The 18,625-nt window shown below is 38.2% G+C and overlaps 1 protein-coding gene across 11 annotated transcripts in view; it reads right to left on the bottom strand.

The window, feature by feature from the left end:
• The window catches only part of TNRC6C (trinucleotide repeat containing adaptor 6C), a 310,753-nt gene that overhangs the window by 141,806 nt on the left and 150,322 nt on the right, over positions 1-18,625 (bottom strand). For 9 of the 11 annotated variants that reach the window (XM_044983142.1, XM_044983146.1, XM_044983143.1 and 6 more), the window contains 6 exons: positions 13,474-13,683; positions 12,034-12,200; positions 10,568-10,648; positions 9,847-9,904; positions 9,361-9,506; positions 1,237-1,386 (listed from right to left, as the gene is read on the bottom strand). In XM_044983142.1, the coding sequence (XP_044839077.1) occupies positions 1,237-1,386; positions 9,361-9,506; positions 9,847-9,904; positions 10,568-10,648; positions 12,034-12,200; positions 13,474-13,683 (812 nt within the window). The remainder of the gene's footprint in view (positions 1-1,236; positions 1,387-9,360; positions 9,507-9,846; positions 9,905-10,567; positions 10,649-12,033; positions 12,201-13,473; positions 13,684-18,625) is intronic. The other 2 variants (XM_044983141.1, XM_044983145.1) reach the window with 2 other exon arrangements.

Below are 18,625 nucleotides of genomic sequence, written 5' to 3'. Positions count from 1 at the left end.
TACTCTCAAAGATCATGATAAGCATAGACAATGAAATGATCACATACAGGCTTATATCTATTTTGTGGAAAGTTTTACTGAAGATCTGATTTAGAATCTGGCACATAAGTAATACTTATATGTCCAAGATTGACATTCCAAGCCTGCTAAAGTTTTGTACAGTTGTTTGAGTGGCACCAGAAGGTTGAATATTTTCCAAAATAAGTCTGTATGACTCTAGGATGTCATCCAAGGAACGAGTAATAAAATCATCTGCCAAACACATTTCTGTGTCCATGTGACGGGGCAAAGAATGAAATCATTAAAATCCTATCACCACACATGATTGATTTATCTAAGTAGTTTCCATACAGTCCCAATACACTTCTGTTTTACAAAGCTGCTGGTAACGTATGTGCTATTAGTGCAGTCACTGTTCCCAAAGATGTGCTGGAGAGCTACTGCTGTCAGAAAAAAAGAAAAGTGGTTAAGCATACTCCACCATGCTCAAGCTACCTTTTTATAGTCAATGCCACAACAGAATGCTACAGCATTTTTCTGTATTCTTCTCTCTTTTCATGATCAGCCATAATTTATGACCTCACAAACATTCATTGTTATAAATGTTCACTCCACTTACTTTCCTTTTCCCTCTTATTTTGAGTCCCTCAAATCCTCTTCCAACCAGGCAGATGAGACATGATTCCCACCATTTAGCCTGCTAGACATGCTCACTGAAGAGATATGCAAGATCTTTCCTCCCACATGCAAAAGCGAAGTCTGATCTCAACAATTATGGTAGAAAAACTTGATATAACCCCACCCCCATCACAAGGCTGTATCATCAATGAATAATCAAGCCAGTGAAGGCTAATTAGAAGAAAGTTTCTTTTTTAAACAAATATTCTGGCAATCAGCAATGCCTTAAAAATATAGAAACATTACATCAGTCATTTATGGTTTAGTCAAATATACCCTATATATTTTAAGTTCCTTGTATTTTAAAATACAACGTCCAGTATTATAAATCTGTAGTGCTGCATTCTCCTCTCAGTGGATGAATACAAGTTTCAGGTTACGGCAACTACAGTTAAACTGTGGCTTTTAAAGTAAAATGTTTACAATGACATTTCATATGAACAAAATTTATTCATATTTGGAAATGTTGGTTTAAACTGAAAAAGGGATGAGAAATTCCTCTAGTAGTGAGTTCAAGAGAGCTGAAATTCAAATTGTGATCTCTCCAAACAGCCTTACCTGTCTAGAAGAATTCAAGTTTTGCATGCCCAGCCCTGAGGCAATCCCGCCCAGGGTCTGATTAGGGAGTGCACTGTTTGAAAGGGGGAGCTTCAGGCTTGGTGAAGGCAAAAATGGTGAAGTAGTGGGCTCTTCCACTAGGCCGCCATCCTGATTGGAGAAAGAAAGGGTGAGCTGTGTGCCGTGTCCACAAGCAGACAGAGCACCAAACAGTTTCCCATGGGAATATAAAAGGGCACGGATGAATAAAAAAAATCAAAATATTAAAAAAAAGGCATGAGTAATAGGGAATGGAAAGTATGGGGTGGAAGAAAGAAGAAAAAGAGAAACAGGATTAAGGTACTGTTCTTCTTTACTTTTTGCACATTACAAATGTACAGATGCATGACCATTCTCATTTCCCATCCAGAGTAATCAGGAATTGGTGCTTATGTTAAAGTTTAAAATCTAGTATGAACATCGTAAAAACAAATTCCATGGTCTTGCAGGCATCTGCAACCCCATGAATCAGAACACTGCCATATAACTGCTTTCACAACTCATTCTATTCTCTCCTCTCTTGGCACCAGAACATTAAACAATAGAAAGAGTACTGTGACAGCAAATTTCAGAAATCTTTCTCCCTGCAGTTTATTTGCTACACTGTCAGAGAAACAGAACCCACTTGTGACATGCACTTTGGAAAGCTAGAACCAAGGAAAGACCAGATGAGCTCACTTTACAGGTTCTTTAGCAGAATGCCATGTGATCACTAGTCTGGGTTCAGTTCCAAATCACAACTCAGCTGTTCAGAAAGCATGTTTGCATTAATCCTCTCCCCCAATCCAGTTTCAACTGGATGATAAGACTTGTAACCTTGTTTTAATTTTTGTGTAGCACTGACTTACTAATATTCATAATTAAATTCTGCTATTCTGTGTGTGTGTGTCTCTCTCTCTCTCTCTCTCTATATATAGACACACACACATATATATATCAACACAAAAAAAGACATTTAAAAACTACTTATCTCCTAAGTATGTACTCTCTCTGGTAAGTGATTAAAGTGCTGAGTCCCAAGAAACAGGAGACAAGTTTTTAGCAGTAAAAAGTCTTTTGCTGCTCTCAAGCATCACAAAAGATAGCTGAAAGAGGAGCATATCTAGGGGGAACTGCAAGGAGAATACAGAATTGATGGACAACATAAGCAGTTATTCTGATAAAGGAAAAATAGATCCTCTATAGCAAGTACTGTATTAGCCATATAACTCTCACTGAGACTGGCCCAATATCTACGGTCATTACAGTGGGGTGCTGAACATCAATGTAGCATAAATTCTGACTTAGATGTTGTAAGACAGGGCTTTGATATCTGGTGTTCTACTGCAAGTATAATTAAATACTCTGTGTACCAAATAAAACCCCCAAATTCTGCAAAAAAAAAATCTTAAATTTGTAGTGTGCAAAGATAAATATAGCTAAATGAGTGGGATATTTTTCAGCCAATGCATTCACTTGCTAAAAGCCAGGCTTTCCCACAGGTGAGAAGCTAGGTAACATCAACTGACATTTTTCTACTCAATCACTCAGAAGACTGCTAGATATTAAGGAATATCCTTTATTCATAAAGTGGACCAATCCTCTCAGCACACACACAAATAAAGCACCTAACAGTGGGAATTCTCAGGAAACTTTATGTTCTAAGTCACCCCGTAAATATGAATTTTCAATAGCAGTCCTTTGTGCAAAGGAAAAGTTTGTTTATCATGAGTCAAAGTGACACTTGATTTGATGTTTGAATATCCTGAAGGGGATGCTGACATTTTCTAATGATATCCCCAAGGTCTTTCAGCTCAAGATGTTTTACATTCTACTGGACATCAGTCATACTCCACAAACAACTGCAGCTTGCATGACAGTAACAGGTTCAAAGATTTCTCATGCCTAGGTCATGGACATGTGTTAACAATCTCTTCTTCTTTTTTTGACTCTTTAAAGTAGAGATAATTCCCAGTGACTTGTGTGTTCTTTCTTCCAAGTGCCATTGTTTTCTATGCAAATAATAGCTACTGGACATGTAACAGTGTTGGCTGAGAGAGTAATGGATGTAACCACTAAATATTGCCAAAAGCAGAAATATGTACTGCCACATTTTCCCCCCTCATTTAAAAAAATGTACAGTGATTGCAGTGCTGGTGAAAGTGCTAGACTAACTACAATGGAAATCAAAATTTTCAATTTCCACAACAGATGTGTTCTGAATAACCTCAATGCCACCTTCCCCAAACTTCAATAGTGTGCCTCAACCCTGAACTGGAACAATCAAATGGGAAGTGTAGTTCAGTGTCCACGTTAATTTGGTCCTTGGTTGTGGTTTCAAAATTTTCTAATAAGTATGCCATTTGTGACATGGGATATTTATTCTCTAGAAATGGAACTGGGATAGACTCATTTCATTTAAGGCACTTAATTCAATAAACATTAAGGACTTTTGGTCACTACCAATTTAGGGTAGGCTGGACTTATACTGATGACCTAGAGATTTGTAACCCATTACTAAACTTCAGGATCATCCAGTCACAGCCAACTTTCCTTCCCTCAGTCCATCTCAAATAATCTTGTTAAAAATGTATTTGTACACTCCTCCCAATTTCAACCATCATGTCTCCTATCCATTAGTACAATTTCTTATATTTGACTCCCCATAAAACAATGAAGCCAATATGGAATTTAATATTTTCTCAGAGTTGATAAGATTGTAAACTTCTAGGAATAGGACCATATGCTCTTGTGGTTGTATAGTGCAGAGCATGCCACTGGTGGTCAGTAAGGCAAAGTTACTTATTTCCAGTTCTTTGAAAATCTCTCCTGGGATTCTTTCTTGAGTCTCATATGCCAAATGAGACACAACAGAAATCCCTTTGTACAAAATCCCTTTTAGCCATGCAAAATACCAATAGTTTCATATGAGACTTCCCTACACCTCAGTGCCCACATGCCACCAAACTGCCACTACCTGAATCCAAAGGGCCTTTTAAACAGTACTGGATTTGCACAGAAAGCCAAAGCTTTTCATACATACCAATTTAAAAAATAAGACAAAACACTGATAAACAATTTTAAAAAATAAATACAAAACCCCCAATCCTTTCTAAAGGATGTAAAAATATTACACACATAAAGCTGAAAAGTAGGAGTGTTTGGAGGGAAATTACACTTCAGAAGCAGATCACGCAAAAATCAGAAGGCAAGTAGATAGCTATGTGCAAATCTTGCAAGGTGATATATTTAAAGAAGCAGTGATTACTATCCTGAGGATACTATCCTGAGGAGCTCGAGAGAGATTTCAAAATAAAAAATACACAAAACACTTAATCAGATGCTTCATGGATGGATGGAGGAATGAAGTGTGTGCGAGTGAATAAAATATCATAAAAAATCCAACAACCAACATCATCCTCTACGTACAAACAGACAAAAGCTCAGAATAGGTCCGCCTAAAAAGAGAGAAACTTTTCAAAAATTGTCCAACTCATTAGGGACATCTGGGACAAGAAGATAGAGAGCATGAATGAGGATGTAGAAACTCATTGATATTCACCCCCAAGTAGTAGGTGACAGCCTGGGCAGAGGGAGGTGGTTTGCAGAAGGAGTTGGAGGTGGCAAATAGGCATCAAATCTTTTAGGCACTGGATTCTTCAATAAAGGTGAAGAACTGTTGTTTTGTGAGCAAGACAGTACTAAAAGAAAGGACGGAATCTGTAAGGGAGGAATTCCATGTGATCTCCCAGATGCTTCAGGGTCCAGAAGCAGGTTTGGAAGAAACATATGGGAGGTGTGAGCCAGGACGGGGGGTTAGTGGTATGAATGGAGCTGTGTGGAAGAAGGCATAAGGAGTCAAGAGAGGAGGAGAGAGTGGAATTGAGTGAGTCTACCATGAAATCAATAGAGGTGATGTTGAAGTCATGTCAATTAACAGGCTTGAATCTGATGCCAAACCAGTCAGGAAACCATCTTTGCAGTAGCAAACAGTATGATGTAACAAATCTCAGAGGTTTGGTTGCAGTGCCATGAGTCTGGCAGGTTTTCCTCTGCCAAGAGACACCATGTCCATCAAGCTCTTAATACTGGGAGTAGAAGACTTAGCCTGTGACTCATTTTGTAAGATACATTTTTCTCCACGAGCTGGGATAAGGAGAGAGCCGTGTTAAGTTTATTCTTCACCAACTCATCAAGAACAGGATACAAGAGTACAGAAATGTGGGAGGGAGCCTGGTACAGGTATCTATCAATCTTGGCCCTTTGGCATTTCTGGCTATGGACAAATTTGGTGTTGGGCATTGAAGATGGTATTGTTCCTTTCAAGACAACCTCAGCCACAAAGCTACATGGAGCAATTCAATAACACACAATACACTGATGCAACTTGGTCTCAAATTGACAAATGTTGCACACACATGGAGAGGGGGATCTGGAGTTGCCTGGAACAAGAAATTTGGTGGTGCTGGAGTCTGATGGATATTTTCTCTCTCAGCATCTTCTACTTTTGGCACTTCGGTGGAAGCATCACCTCTTTCAGTGATCTGGTATTTAATACTATCTATTTGGTTTGCTAATAAACCAAGCCTCAATACGCTCTAGAGACTTTAACTATGAGGCGGTCAGTACAGATCACCTTCAGACAACCAAGTAGATCTTCTAAGTTTTGATGAATACTGTCTGTGAAGTTATGAGTGGTGCTAAGATTGAGTCCTAATAGTCAGCAATGGAACTCAGATTAGACCTTTGCTTCAAGACAAGATCCTCTGAAGTATTCTAGGCTGATTTCAGGTTTCTCTCAGCATGCCCATAGGATCTTCAGGAGCTCCCCTTCCAATCTGATGGCTCCACTGGACATCCGGGTTATAACTTCAAGCAAGTCTTACATCTGAGCAGAGTATGCTTGACTCTCAAGTACAAGATAATGTGTTTGCAATCATGTGTGAGGGGCACTGCTAGGCTGCATATGTAGCTCTTGAAGCCACTGGACTTCTTCCTTTTAAAAGACAAGATGACATCCTGAAAAATAATACAATTCACAAAGCACTGAGTGCCAAAGCTTGACTCAATGCAAAACAGAATAAAAAAATAAGTGTCATGTGTTGAGAAAGCAAGTCAAACAAAAACTTCAAGGCAAATAAATGTTTGGCTCCACAAACTACAGCTATCCCAAAGCAAGTAAGGAGTGCAGCACATCCAGAAGCAGACCCCAATGCTGAGTACTGAGGAGCTGGAAGTCCCTCACCACAATTCATAGAGCAAAAAAAGTATCTGAACAAATAAGTGTTGAACAAAATCTTCAGCGTTGGGAGTAGCAGAAAGGGCATTTGGCTCAACTCAGAAGAGAGCTGTGGGGTACGCATCTCAGATCATCCAAAAACAGTTGGCACGCAGAAACATAGAAATATTTAATAACTTCCTGGAGACTCAAAAATCAAATAAAAGGATACCTGATGACTTGTTGAAACAGTGGGCTAAGGGAGGGCTGGAGCAGTGGTGGACTGAAGATCTTGGTGCAGCTAAGGCAGTGAGCTTGTTCACTGACCAATGACAAAGATGAGCTGGCTAGAAGGGACTAGGGACTAAGGCAGTACCAGTTGATGAATTCTTGTACTGAAATACCACCACTCAAAAGGCAAAAAAATCATTGAGAAGGTGAGTTACTCTAGTTGCCTGAAACTGAAGTATGAGAATGATATTTTTAAAAAAATACTATTTTCTCTATGTTAGAGAAGAGATTTTGTTATTTAATAGGAAGATGATCAATTCCCCATTTAACATTAACAAGTAGTTATCTATTTAGGATCATGTGGAATGTTGTTGTTGAAAGAAAGTCATTGTGACAGACTATGCATACCCTGACAGACAGGGATTTTACTTGCTGTATGAATACTGATTAATTTAGTACTTAATATTAAATAGTTATGCTTAACATATATTTCTATATTATGTATAATATGCTGCATAATGTGCGCCTCTCTCTCTCTCTAGTAATGATATAACTGCTCAATGTGTTATCCTAGAAAAGAAAGGGTTAATTGACACGTAAGTGTACAACATTTGTGTGTGAGTAAATGGAAAGAATCCTTCACTTAACATGTTCATTAAGGCATGCCGCAAACTGACTGATAATAGTTAAGAATGGGTGATGAATTTTAAAGCAAGGGGAAGAGGATAGTAAGAAAGATGAGCCGTGGGAGACAGAAAATTATCAATTTAGTCTGGCCCATGGAAGGATGGTAGACTAGATGCTGATACAACAGTAGACTTTGGGAGAATAAAACTGATTCCCCAGAAGCAGGGAAGTGTTTTGTTAACATACATTCACTTAGAGGAAAACTGCAATCAGACTAGATTGGTTTTAGTAATAGTAATAATTTTTAGCAATATTAATGTAAGGTGTTTCTCTGTTTAAATATAGTAACTTGTTCTATACTTTTCCTTGTTCCTGAATAGAAACTTCAGCTAAATGTTTGTGTTGCAAAGTGCAAAGTAAAAGTAGCAGAAATTATCTAAAATGGTGGTCACTAAAAAATTAATATTTAGCAATTATAGCATGGTATCTGAGATACCAAATTTATATTCTATTTAAAATGTAGGAAAATAATTGTTGTATCTCAAAAAAAAAGCTGTGGGGTAACTCCGTATTAATGATGACCACTGTAGGAAAGAGTTTAATATAGAGAGGAGGGAAACTGAATGCTTCAGGGGACTGGTAATGTAAAGCACTAGTTTTAAGATTGGTCTCTGTCAATGTGGGCTAAGTCATTATCAGGTGAGTAGCCTACATAAAATGAACTGGTTTCAGTGCAGTTCCTAGTGGGTACTGATTTTCAACATTATTCAAGAAACAAACGGGAGAGGAATCTCAGAATCTCAACTATCCTTTTCTCTCTTAGGGCTTGGCTACACTTACAAATTTGCAGCGCTGCAGCAGGGTGTGAAAACACACCCTCTGCAGCACTGCAAATTGCGGCGCTACAAAGCGCCAGTGTAGTCAAAGCCCCAGCGCTGGGAGCCGCGCTCCCAGCGCTGTCCGTTATTCCCCACAGGGAGGTGAAGTACGGACAGCGCTGGGAGAGTTTTCTCCCAGCGCTGGCGCTTTGACTACACTTAGCGCTTCAAAGCGCTGCCGCGGCAGCGCTTTGAAATGCAAGTGTAGCCAAAGCCTTAGTAATTTCTCCATAGGGGTATTGAGATACATTGGTAGGTCACTGCGGGGAGGTGAACAGTACAAATGCTTGTGTTGTACCTCTTCTGTAACTGAAGAAAGCATTTCAACCTACAAGTATAGTCAATCTGTTCCTTTCCACAAGTTGATGGCTGTTCCACAGAGCCAAGAGCACAGGTATGTGGTAGGTGCAGTTCACGGAGTTCCTGACAGCTGTACCTTCTGCAGTAGGAGGGAGACCCTGGCACACATCTATCTCTGCTCCAGTGCACCAGGTTGCTTCCCTACTTCCGGCTCCTCAGAACTTTGTGCTGAAGTTCTCACACCCTTTTCCCACAGCCTTTCCTGTTCATGGCTTCATGAAGACATGATAGCCTCATCTAGACAACCTCCTCCTGGCATTGGCCAAGATGGCCATGCCTCAGGTTAGGAGCAGAAAGCTTGACAGAGAGGTTTTCTGTGACTGTGCAGACTATTTTCAGACCCTACTTGTCTCACATAGCTAAGCACAGCTTCGAGTGGCATCCACTAACTCCTTGGACTGCTTCACAGAGCTGAGAGCACTGACTGGGGGACTGCTTGGTATCGACATCCAGTTCCCTCATTTTATATCTATAACCTGCACTCCTGTTCCTGGTTTTTTGTTTTGTTCAGTTTTTCCCCCGCATCCCATTACATTAATTATTCCTCAGTTCTTGTGGCCCTTCCCTTGAATGAGGGGCAGGCCTTTAGTACTAAGTGGGCTCCTCTCACTTTTGCAGAATTTACAAAAGGAAAAAAAAAAAAAGATGGACAAGACACATCTACACCTCTTTTCTTCATTTTGTTTGTAGTGCTCTCCAGACTACTATAACAGTCAGCAGAAATCAGCAGCTCTTCCCACACCCTCATTGTCACTACTGATTTATAAATCACACTCGTACTTTTGAACTTACCTTGTCAAGGAAGGTGGGGCGGTCCATGGAAGACTCTTTGGAGATTGATGGTGGGCGGCAGCCAAGGGGTTTGGTGACCATTCCATTATAGTCGGTCACTCCCATTCCACGCTTGTCCATTTCCACCTTCTTTTCCAGCAGAGCACCTGCATAGAAGGGTGGAAGCAAAAAAAGGGCTGGTGATGCAAGAGGAAACTGAGTCTGCAAAAACTTCTGAAACCAAAACAACACCACCAGTGTCAGTTATACACCTATTACAATTAATATTAATTTTAAGTAAAAAATTAAAATACACTTTCTTTGAAAGCACTACAAATTACACACTGGGGTTTGGCATAGAAAATAGTCACAAAAGTGTACGTGGTTTTTTAAAATGCTCTTTAGGAACAGAGAAGCTAATTTAACTGGAACAGATCAAACTTCATAATCATGTATCCATCTACTGAAGTGCCTTTTATGAAAGGTGATGGTTAGAAAGACACTTACTCATGGCCTGATCGAGATTCATATTGTTGCTCTTCAAGGCCTCTTCTGCTGGCTCTCTCTGCAAACAATAATGTGGGTTTGGTTATATTGTGTTTCAAGCAAGAACACATTTACAGGACTCCAAACCAAATGGGAAATTTCAAGATTTTCTTCAATATTGGGGTAACACTGACATGTATTAACTGAATCAGATTATGTTTATACATAACTTTTTTGCTTTCACCAATTATGACATGCTTCCCAGAAAGATCTGGTCTGTCTCACTGAGCAAAATGTATGTTATTCTCTATAAAGTTAAATTATATTCTTTTTATAACTGAATTTGTAACCTTATGCAACGGATAAATTTAAAAATACCACCACACACACCTGACTTAAAAAAAAACAAACAACCTCCCCAAACTACATAATATTCCTTATTTCATTTGTTTAATAGGGTAATGGGGAAGACAACGAAGACTATTAACAAGTTCAAAGTAAAACCCATGATTAAAAAAGCTACAAATAAAAGTTCTATAGGTTTCATCAAAGTTAAGCATGTGAGTATCTACACTCAAAGGGTATTTTACTTGCTCTTTCGAAGTTTCACAAACTATAGTTAAAACAACTGATTTCCCATTTAGGAAACATTTTTGTATCTGCAAACAGAAAGGTCAAAAATATATACTACAAGCTACAAAAACCAAGCTATAGAAAATACTAGAATATGAACGTTACTCACTGGGAAGCCCATGTCTGTGAGCTGTTTTATCAGACGGTTCATGATCCAGGCCTCATCTTGCTTACTAGGTGTCTTCATGCCCTAGGTAAATAAATTGGGAAGATCATTAATCATCTTTTTTTCATATTTATAGCAATGAGATGCAGCACAATCTATGGCAGGTTTCCCTTACTAATACTGTATGTTGCTTTAGGGTATATTCATATGTATATTTATAACACATTCATGAAACCTACAAAACATAATAGAATTACACTCCTCTTCTTCCCAGAGGGCAGAGAGCAAATTTTACCTCACCTGATCAGGTGTTGTAAAGAACTACTTGCTATCTCCCTGATATGCTGGATACTGCAAATAACTAATCTTTTCTCTGAACAGCATTATTCATTTAAATTATCAACAGGAAAACAAAATAAAGTCACTCAAATTTTGACATAGTACAAAGTTTCCTCAAAATACCCAACAAACTGAATTTGCAAACTTAATCTGTCAAAGTCCATTCAATCTATTGGCTGCATTGAAAAGACTGAAATAGACATCTTTAGTAGAGCTCTGGGCAACTTCTCCACTTCAAGACCCTGAATTGCAACTCCCTGAATTACACAGGAACAAATATTAAGGGGTGGGATAGTAATATAAAAAATGTAATACTGGATCAAACCAGTGGTACATTTAGTATAACTGACAATTACGGAATAAGCTGCTCACAAGCAAAGCTAACTCTGTAAATTAGAGGTTGGTTCATGTCCTGAAATCTAAGGGTTTATATTTCTTGTAATATAAAAATTCCTAAATGTAACTGTGGATGTTCTCTTGTTTGAGTTTCAAATTGGTAAAATTTCACTCTGTTCTCATATCAGTTCAGGCAACAAAATTATACATTCCCCTTTCAGATGTAAGAGACAAAATAGATACTTTTTTTGCTTATGATTTAAGCTGGACCATTTCTTAAGAGAGCAACATTTGTTTTTTTCCACTGCAAATAAAAATGTTTAAGAGGTCACCAGTATGAATTTTTGTTTAATACATAAAAAGATCTTCATAATACATAAATGTTCATGAAACTGGTGAGAAACAAAAACAATCAGAAACATCGGACCCCACTCTAAAAGTAAAATACATTTTTATAGCCTTCCATCCACCGTCTCCCCCCACCCCTCCTTGGGAATATTCTTCATATTAAGATATCCGAAACACATCCACAACAGACTAGCTAAAGTGTATTCAAGGGAAAAACATTTTGTTGTCTATCATTTAATATGACTGCTTTTACTTCAGTTGCCAGCACAAGTGTATATAAATCCATTTCCTACAGTACTGCACTCATTTTCACCACTCATGATGAGACAGACTTTCATTCAAACTCAGAGTATTAATCTTACAGAAAGCATGTGTAACATTCAGTGCTAGAAATGCTGCACTCTAACTCTACTGATTTCTACAATCCATCCTTATCACTGTCCTACCTTTTGAAGTCCTTTCTTTGGGGCATTCCCCCATGAATTACAGGAGGAGTTACTCTCTTGTGAAGCAGTATTATTCCACATATCTCCTTCTTCATCTTCCCACTGACTAGTACTGAGGTTCACTTCATCCCCACCACTGCCCCAGCCTTCTTGCATAGATTTAGAAGCTGGGGAGGAAAGGAAACATTTCTGTTAATTTTCTCTAGACTTTAAATCCTTTAGTTTATATGCACATCCATCCATCCATCCATCCAATCTTCATTATTTTAGCATCTGAACATTTTACAGAATTACACAGGTGCAACATATAGTTTGATCAATATTAATCTTTTGTTCCCTTCCCTGAAGCTGGAGGGAAGGGATAAAATATTTTTATTATTACTGTGGGAAAACTGTGAAGTGCAGAAACTTGCTTATAATCTGAAAGTGGTGAAATTTTGTAGTCAATCCAATCTCTTGGGAAACAGGGCTCCAAAGCCATGCAGCCACTAAAAATATATAATCTCCGGATCCTTACCCTTTTAGTTGAAAATTTCTGTTATTCCTAATGAACATAGATTATAGTTGCTAAGACAGAAGCAGATCTGAAAGTGGCCTGAGCCAAACCTATAAAGATCTCTGAGGATTAGGACATGAACATGGAATTTGGCCGTAGTAAATAAGTTGCAAGTAGATGTGTAAGGAGAACTGAGATGATCTACTTCCAATTGTCCTGTGTTGCTCAAAAGGTGGAATGTCACATTTTGAACCCCCTATAGATTTTCCAGGGCTGTCAATTATTTCTATGTACAACATGTTGCAGTAGTAGAGCTTAGAAATTACAAATAAAAAGCTCACCACAGCCAAACTGGCATTCTACAAGATAAGGTGCTGCCTTGAGGCCAACTGTAGATGAAAGAATGTGCATCTGACAGCTGATGCTACTTGGGAATCTAATAGCAGTAAACAATCCAGGATGACTTGAGGATGTGAACTGTTTTGAACAAAATTGGGTGTCATCTGTGTAATGTAGGCATTTGACGTCTTGGTGTCTTGCGATTTCCCTTTTCTATATCTTTTGCTGTTTATTCAGAGTTGCTTCCAGGATACACATATATACATATAATAAGCAATGTATTTAAATCCGACAGTCCAATAAACAAACTTGGTTTTCTAAAATGTTCTAAATGGGACAAAATTAGTGCACACACCAAAATAACTGAGATAGTTTACTGAGTTGAGAAAGTGGAAGTTATATATTGATATCACCTTGTCCCTGTTTATAATGATGCTATTATATTTTCCAAAACATAATTAAAACTAAAAACAATTTAAAATGCAAAAAAAAGGGTATGGGAGAGCAAACATGAGTGAAAAATATACAAAAGTACAGATGCTGTTTACCACATTTTCCACCCTACTTCTCAACGCCATTACAATAAAAGCAGTGTGAGAGTTCACCTGGCTTGCACAGTGCTGGGGCAGCAGCTGGAGCATTTGCTCTTCCGTAGGTCCCTGCTGACTCGGCAGAATTCTCTCCCCACCCTGTACCACTGCTGGGGGGTTTCCCCCATGCTGAAGTGCCATTATCAACTGCAGCAGAAGGGGATGCGGGCTCTCCCCAAGAAGATTCAGTCTTTGCGTGGACAGTAGGCATTTCTCCCCAGCCTGCTGAAACCAGAAAGATAAAATAAACAGTTAGTCCAAAAGGAAAAAAAATGGAAAACAGCAGTGAACCTCTGAATAAATTTCCAGCTACATCCATCATTGAGAGCATAAAGCAACGGGTAGACACAATGGCTCTAATTAAGCATGTAAAAATCAATTTGACTTACTCTCAAATTTCTTTTTCTTAATTGTACTTCATGATATGCATCTGTCAAGACGGAAAAATATTTTCTACCAACTGCATAAAGGCAGGTGCTCAAGCTTATCCATACTGCTATACAAATGTACCTCAACTCTGATCTGGAGAAACCACTCTCCTTCTCAGATGAATCATCTCCTTAAATGCTGTGCCTCTTCAGATCACACAAACCTGTCTCAAAGTGCAAATTAAGTGGTTTTGTATCATACACCATGCTATTAGGAGGCTGTAAGATCACTGAAAATATCAGGAGAAATCTCATCTAGAGTTGAACCCAGAGGTGCAATTTTTAACCAAATAATTTTAAGCTATTTTTAGTCCTCTTAACCATTTGCAATTGGTCACACTTCCTTTCTTGTGCTCTAGAAAATAAAATACTGTATTTGCCTGAGTGGCCACCTTTAACGTGGTCATATATTTCATAAGCATTCCAAAAAGTTTTTTATTATGGGGTTGCAGGAAAGTCTATTTCTCTCATATTCCCTCCATCACTGAGGCCCTGTGCTGTAACCAACATCCTTCCACACCAAGACTAGATGGGACTGCAACAATCACCTATGGCTACACCAAAACCAGTTGAAGAGATTGCTGATACGAGGTACTATTTCCCAACCAAAGTGGTTTTTGTATTAGTATCTTAATGTCTTTAAAGGGATTACCTGGTAAGTCACTGTAGCTTGGCTTCAGTGGAATGCTTTTAGCTAAGTCCATCTCCTACTGATTTTACCACTTAGGATGAATCTACCAGGAATTATGGCATAGCTCTTGGGACCAACAGAAAAATAAAGAGTGGGATATAGTACAAGGGAAAGGTTCCATTTAAAGTTGTAATTACCTCCAAATTAGGTCTTCTGAAGTCTGTTACACTACAGAAAGCTTTTACTGGTGGAAAAGTTACTCATTCCATTTTTTGTTGTATGTTCATTTCAGTGTACTTGAGTGTTAGCAATTAAGAAACCAACTTTATCTAGAAAGCAAAACAAGTCGTAGACAAACATAGCACCTACAGATTCTCTTGGAGAATTGTTTGGGCAAGTTTCCCAAAAGATATGAGTGATTTTTTTTTTTATTAGAGATGGACTTGAAGTCAAAGTAAAGAATACACACTGGGTATTTATAACAGGCAGTATATTACTGGGGACCTGAAAGACAACGTTATCTTACACGGAACTGAAACTACATGTACATGTTCTAAAGCAGGGGGTTCTCAATTTTTTTTTTTGCTGTGCCCCCCTTTGAAAATATTTCAGGCTGTGAAGACTTCCACCCCACACATATTCTTGGTACTGGTCATAGCTTTCGCAGCATCAGTGCAGATTCCTACAGAGCTAAGTAACCATACCATACTACCGTTACTTCTATGCTGCTGCTGAAGGCGGTGCTGCCTTCAGAGAGGGTGCCCAGCCAGCAGCTGCTGCTCTCTGGCCACCCAGCACTGAAGGCAAGGAAAAAGGACGAGCAAGGAAAAATCTGTCCATACGGAAATAGGAGGACCAAAAAAAGAGGTCATTTCCGGGGAAACCCGGGCGTATGGTAACTTTATTTTTTGTGATCTTGTGACAACCCCCCCAAGAGTCTTGTGGCTCCCTTTTGGACCCCCAGTGTAAGAAATATTGTTCTACAGTAATCACAAAATAATTAGATCACATGCAAGCACAAAGTTCAGAAAGTACAGCACAGTTCAATATTTGAGCACAAGCATAAAAAACCCACTATGAACAGGTTGCCACCCAATCCAATACACAAGGCTAGTACTGTTATCATTGAAGTGATATGTCACTTCTGCTGCAGCACAGATTCCTTCTGGGAACAGACGCTTGTGGGGGTGGTGCTAATGGTCCTCTCTGTACTCCAGAAGTAGGAAGATTGTGGTGAAAGCACCTGGAGCAGCACACTCCCTTACCTTAGATAGAGCAGAATCCATCCGTTTAACAGATATCAGTCATTTCTGACCATCCTTAATTCCCTTCTACTGTATAAAAGGGGTCTTTTCTCACTCAGATTAGTTTACATTTAAGCAAGAATAAGAATATTAGAATTAGAATTAGAATATTGTCTGATTTGATAATTTTTTTCCCTTTTTCTTCAATAAAGAACTCCAGCAAGTACTGATATTTTTAAGAACTATTTCCCCTGCCAGAAGATGAAGCCTCTTGGCAAATCACAAGATATTTGATTTCATTTGCTCTACCTCTTTAAGCAGCATGTAAAATGACTAAGAACAGGTGCCATTTTAACAAGGAGCTCTACATTTGCAAGTAATCCCTATGGTCATTTCTGAGGGAACAATCAGTCTAACTCTGTTACCAAGGAGGTAACACTGTGAGGTCAAACTCCATGCTGCTGCCATTTAACCATAACTTCCACTAATGCTCCAGTCTTGGTGTGGCTAAGCCACAGGCAGCATACTTCAATTCACCAGTAATCTGGCAACTGGCCAACACACAGCAAAAAGATTGCTCACTTTTAGATATTTGGATGACTGCATTGCACTTAATGCTGAGATAAACTATATACACATTTAACTTTAATATATAAATCTTCTTCCCTAGCAGCAAGCTCTTCACTCTAACTCCAATATTTTTTACAATAATTTCCATGTTATTCTTGACACAAACATTGATTTCATGATGTCCCATAAAACATCGTTTCTGAATTTGCATTACCATAAGAAGGGATGATTTTCAAATTATTTTCATGGAATTCGTAACAGATTTTCATTTTTTAAACAAACTCACTGTGTACTTAGTAGTACCAGAATGTAATGTATTTTTCATGTTAGATTTTTAACGGGAAACAAGAGAAATTTGTAATCAAACCTTTTAGTGACTCATTTAAAATTTTTAGTCAAGTTTGCTTTTGGTGACCGTGGGTATTTAGTCAAATCCATTTAAAAAGATTTAAATTTCATTATTTCAAAATCTTCCTTCCTCTGTTTGGGAGACATCCCTGGCAAACAGGTGCATGCATTCTGTTTTACATATATGTTGGCATAATGAAAGAGATCAACTATTCACAAACAAATGAAGTAGGAAAACTTGAAACGCATTTGAAGTCCCAACCAGAAAGCAGTGCATCTACAGTATTATAATCCTTGCCTGTGCGTGCACAGCCAATGCTGAAAATTATAACTGGTTCAACCCCAAAATTTAGCCTCAGAACATGAATGCTAGAATTTCAATAAAGGGTATTAGTTATTAATAGGGCTGTCAAGCGATTAAAAAATTAATCACGATTAATTGTATGATTAACAAATCGTGATTAATCACACTTAATAGAATACCGTTTATTTAAATATTTTGGGATGTCTTCTACATTTTCAAATATATTGATTTCAATTGCAATACAGAATACACCGTGTACAGTGCTCACTTTATATTTATTTTTATTACAAATATTTGCACTGTAAACTTACAAATGTAGAATTATGTACAAACCTCCCCCCGCATTCAAAAATAAAACAATATAAAACTTTAGTGACTACAAATCCAATCAGTCCTACTTCTTGTTCAGCCAATCGCTCAGACAAGCAAGTTTGCTTACATTTGCAGAAGATAATGCTTCCTGTTTACAATGTCACCTGAAAGTCAGAACAGGCATTTGCAATGAACTGTTGTAGCAAGTGTTGCAAGATATTTACATGCCAGATGCACTAAAGATTAATATGTCCATTGATGCTTCAACCACCATTCCACAGGACAGGCGTCTAATGTTGATGACGGGTACTGCTTGATAACGATCCAAAGCAGTACTGACTGATGCATATTTATTTTCATCATCTGATTCAGATGCCACCAGCAGAAGGCTGATTTTCTTTTTTTTGGTGGTTTGGACTCTGTAGTTTCTGCATCAAAGTGTTGCTCTTTTAAGACTTCTGAAAGTATGCTTCACACCTCATCCCTCTCAGATTTTGGAAAGCACTTCAGATTCTTAAATCTTTGGGTCGAGTGGTATCTTCTTTGCATTGTGTCAAATTTGCAGTGAAAGTGTTCTTAAAACCAACAACATGTGCTGGGTCATCATCTGAGACTGCTATAACATGAAATATATGGCAGAATGCAGGTAAAACAGCAGGAGACATACAATTCTCCCCCAAAGAGTTCAGTTACAAATTTAATTAATGCATTATTTTTTTAACGAGTGTCATCAGCATGGAAGCATGTCCTCTGGAACGATGGCCGAAGCATATGACACTCTAGCGTATCTGGCACATAAATATCTTGCGATGCCAGCTACAACAGTGCCATGCAAATGCCTGTTCTCACTTTCAGGTGACACTGTAATTAAGAAGTAGGCAGCATTATCTCCCGTTAAATGTAAACAAACTTGTTTCTTTTAGTGATTGGCTGAAGAAGAAGTAGGACCGAGTGGACTTGGAGGCTCTAACGTTTTACACTGTTTTGTTTTTGAGTGTAGTTACGTAACAAAAAAACCCCTACATTTGTAAGTGGCACTTTCATGATAAAGAGATTTCACTTGAAAATTACAATTTCTTTTATCATTTTACAGTACACATTTATAATAAAAATAATATAAAGTGAACACTGTACACTTTGTAGTCTGTGTTGTAATTGAAATTGATATATTTGAAAATATAGAAAAACATCCAAAAATATTTAATGAATTTCAATTGGTATTCTATTGTTTAATAGTACGATTAATCACGATTAATATTTTAAATTGTGATTAATTTTTTTGAGTTAATTGCGTGAGCTAACTGCGATTAATGGACAGACCTAGTTATTA

Source organism: Mauremys mutica, chromosome 12 (genome assembly GCF_020497125.1).
Source record: "Mauremys mutica isolate MM-2020 ecotype Southern chromosome 12, ASM2049712v1, whole genome shotgun sequence".
NCBI classification, from domain to species: Eukaryota; Metazoa; Chordata; order Testudines; family Geoemydidae; genus Mauremys; species Mauremys mutica.
The sequence above is the reverse complement of the archived record's forward strand: the minus strand, read 5'-3'. Positions and strand labels throughout refer to the sequence as shown.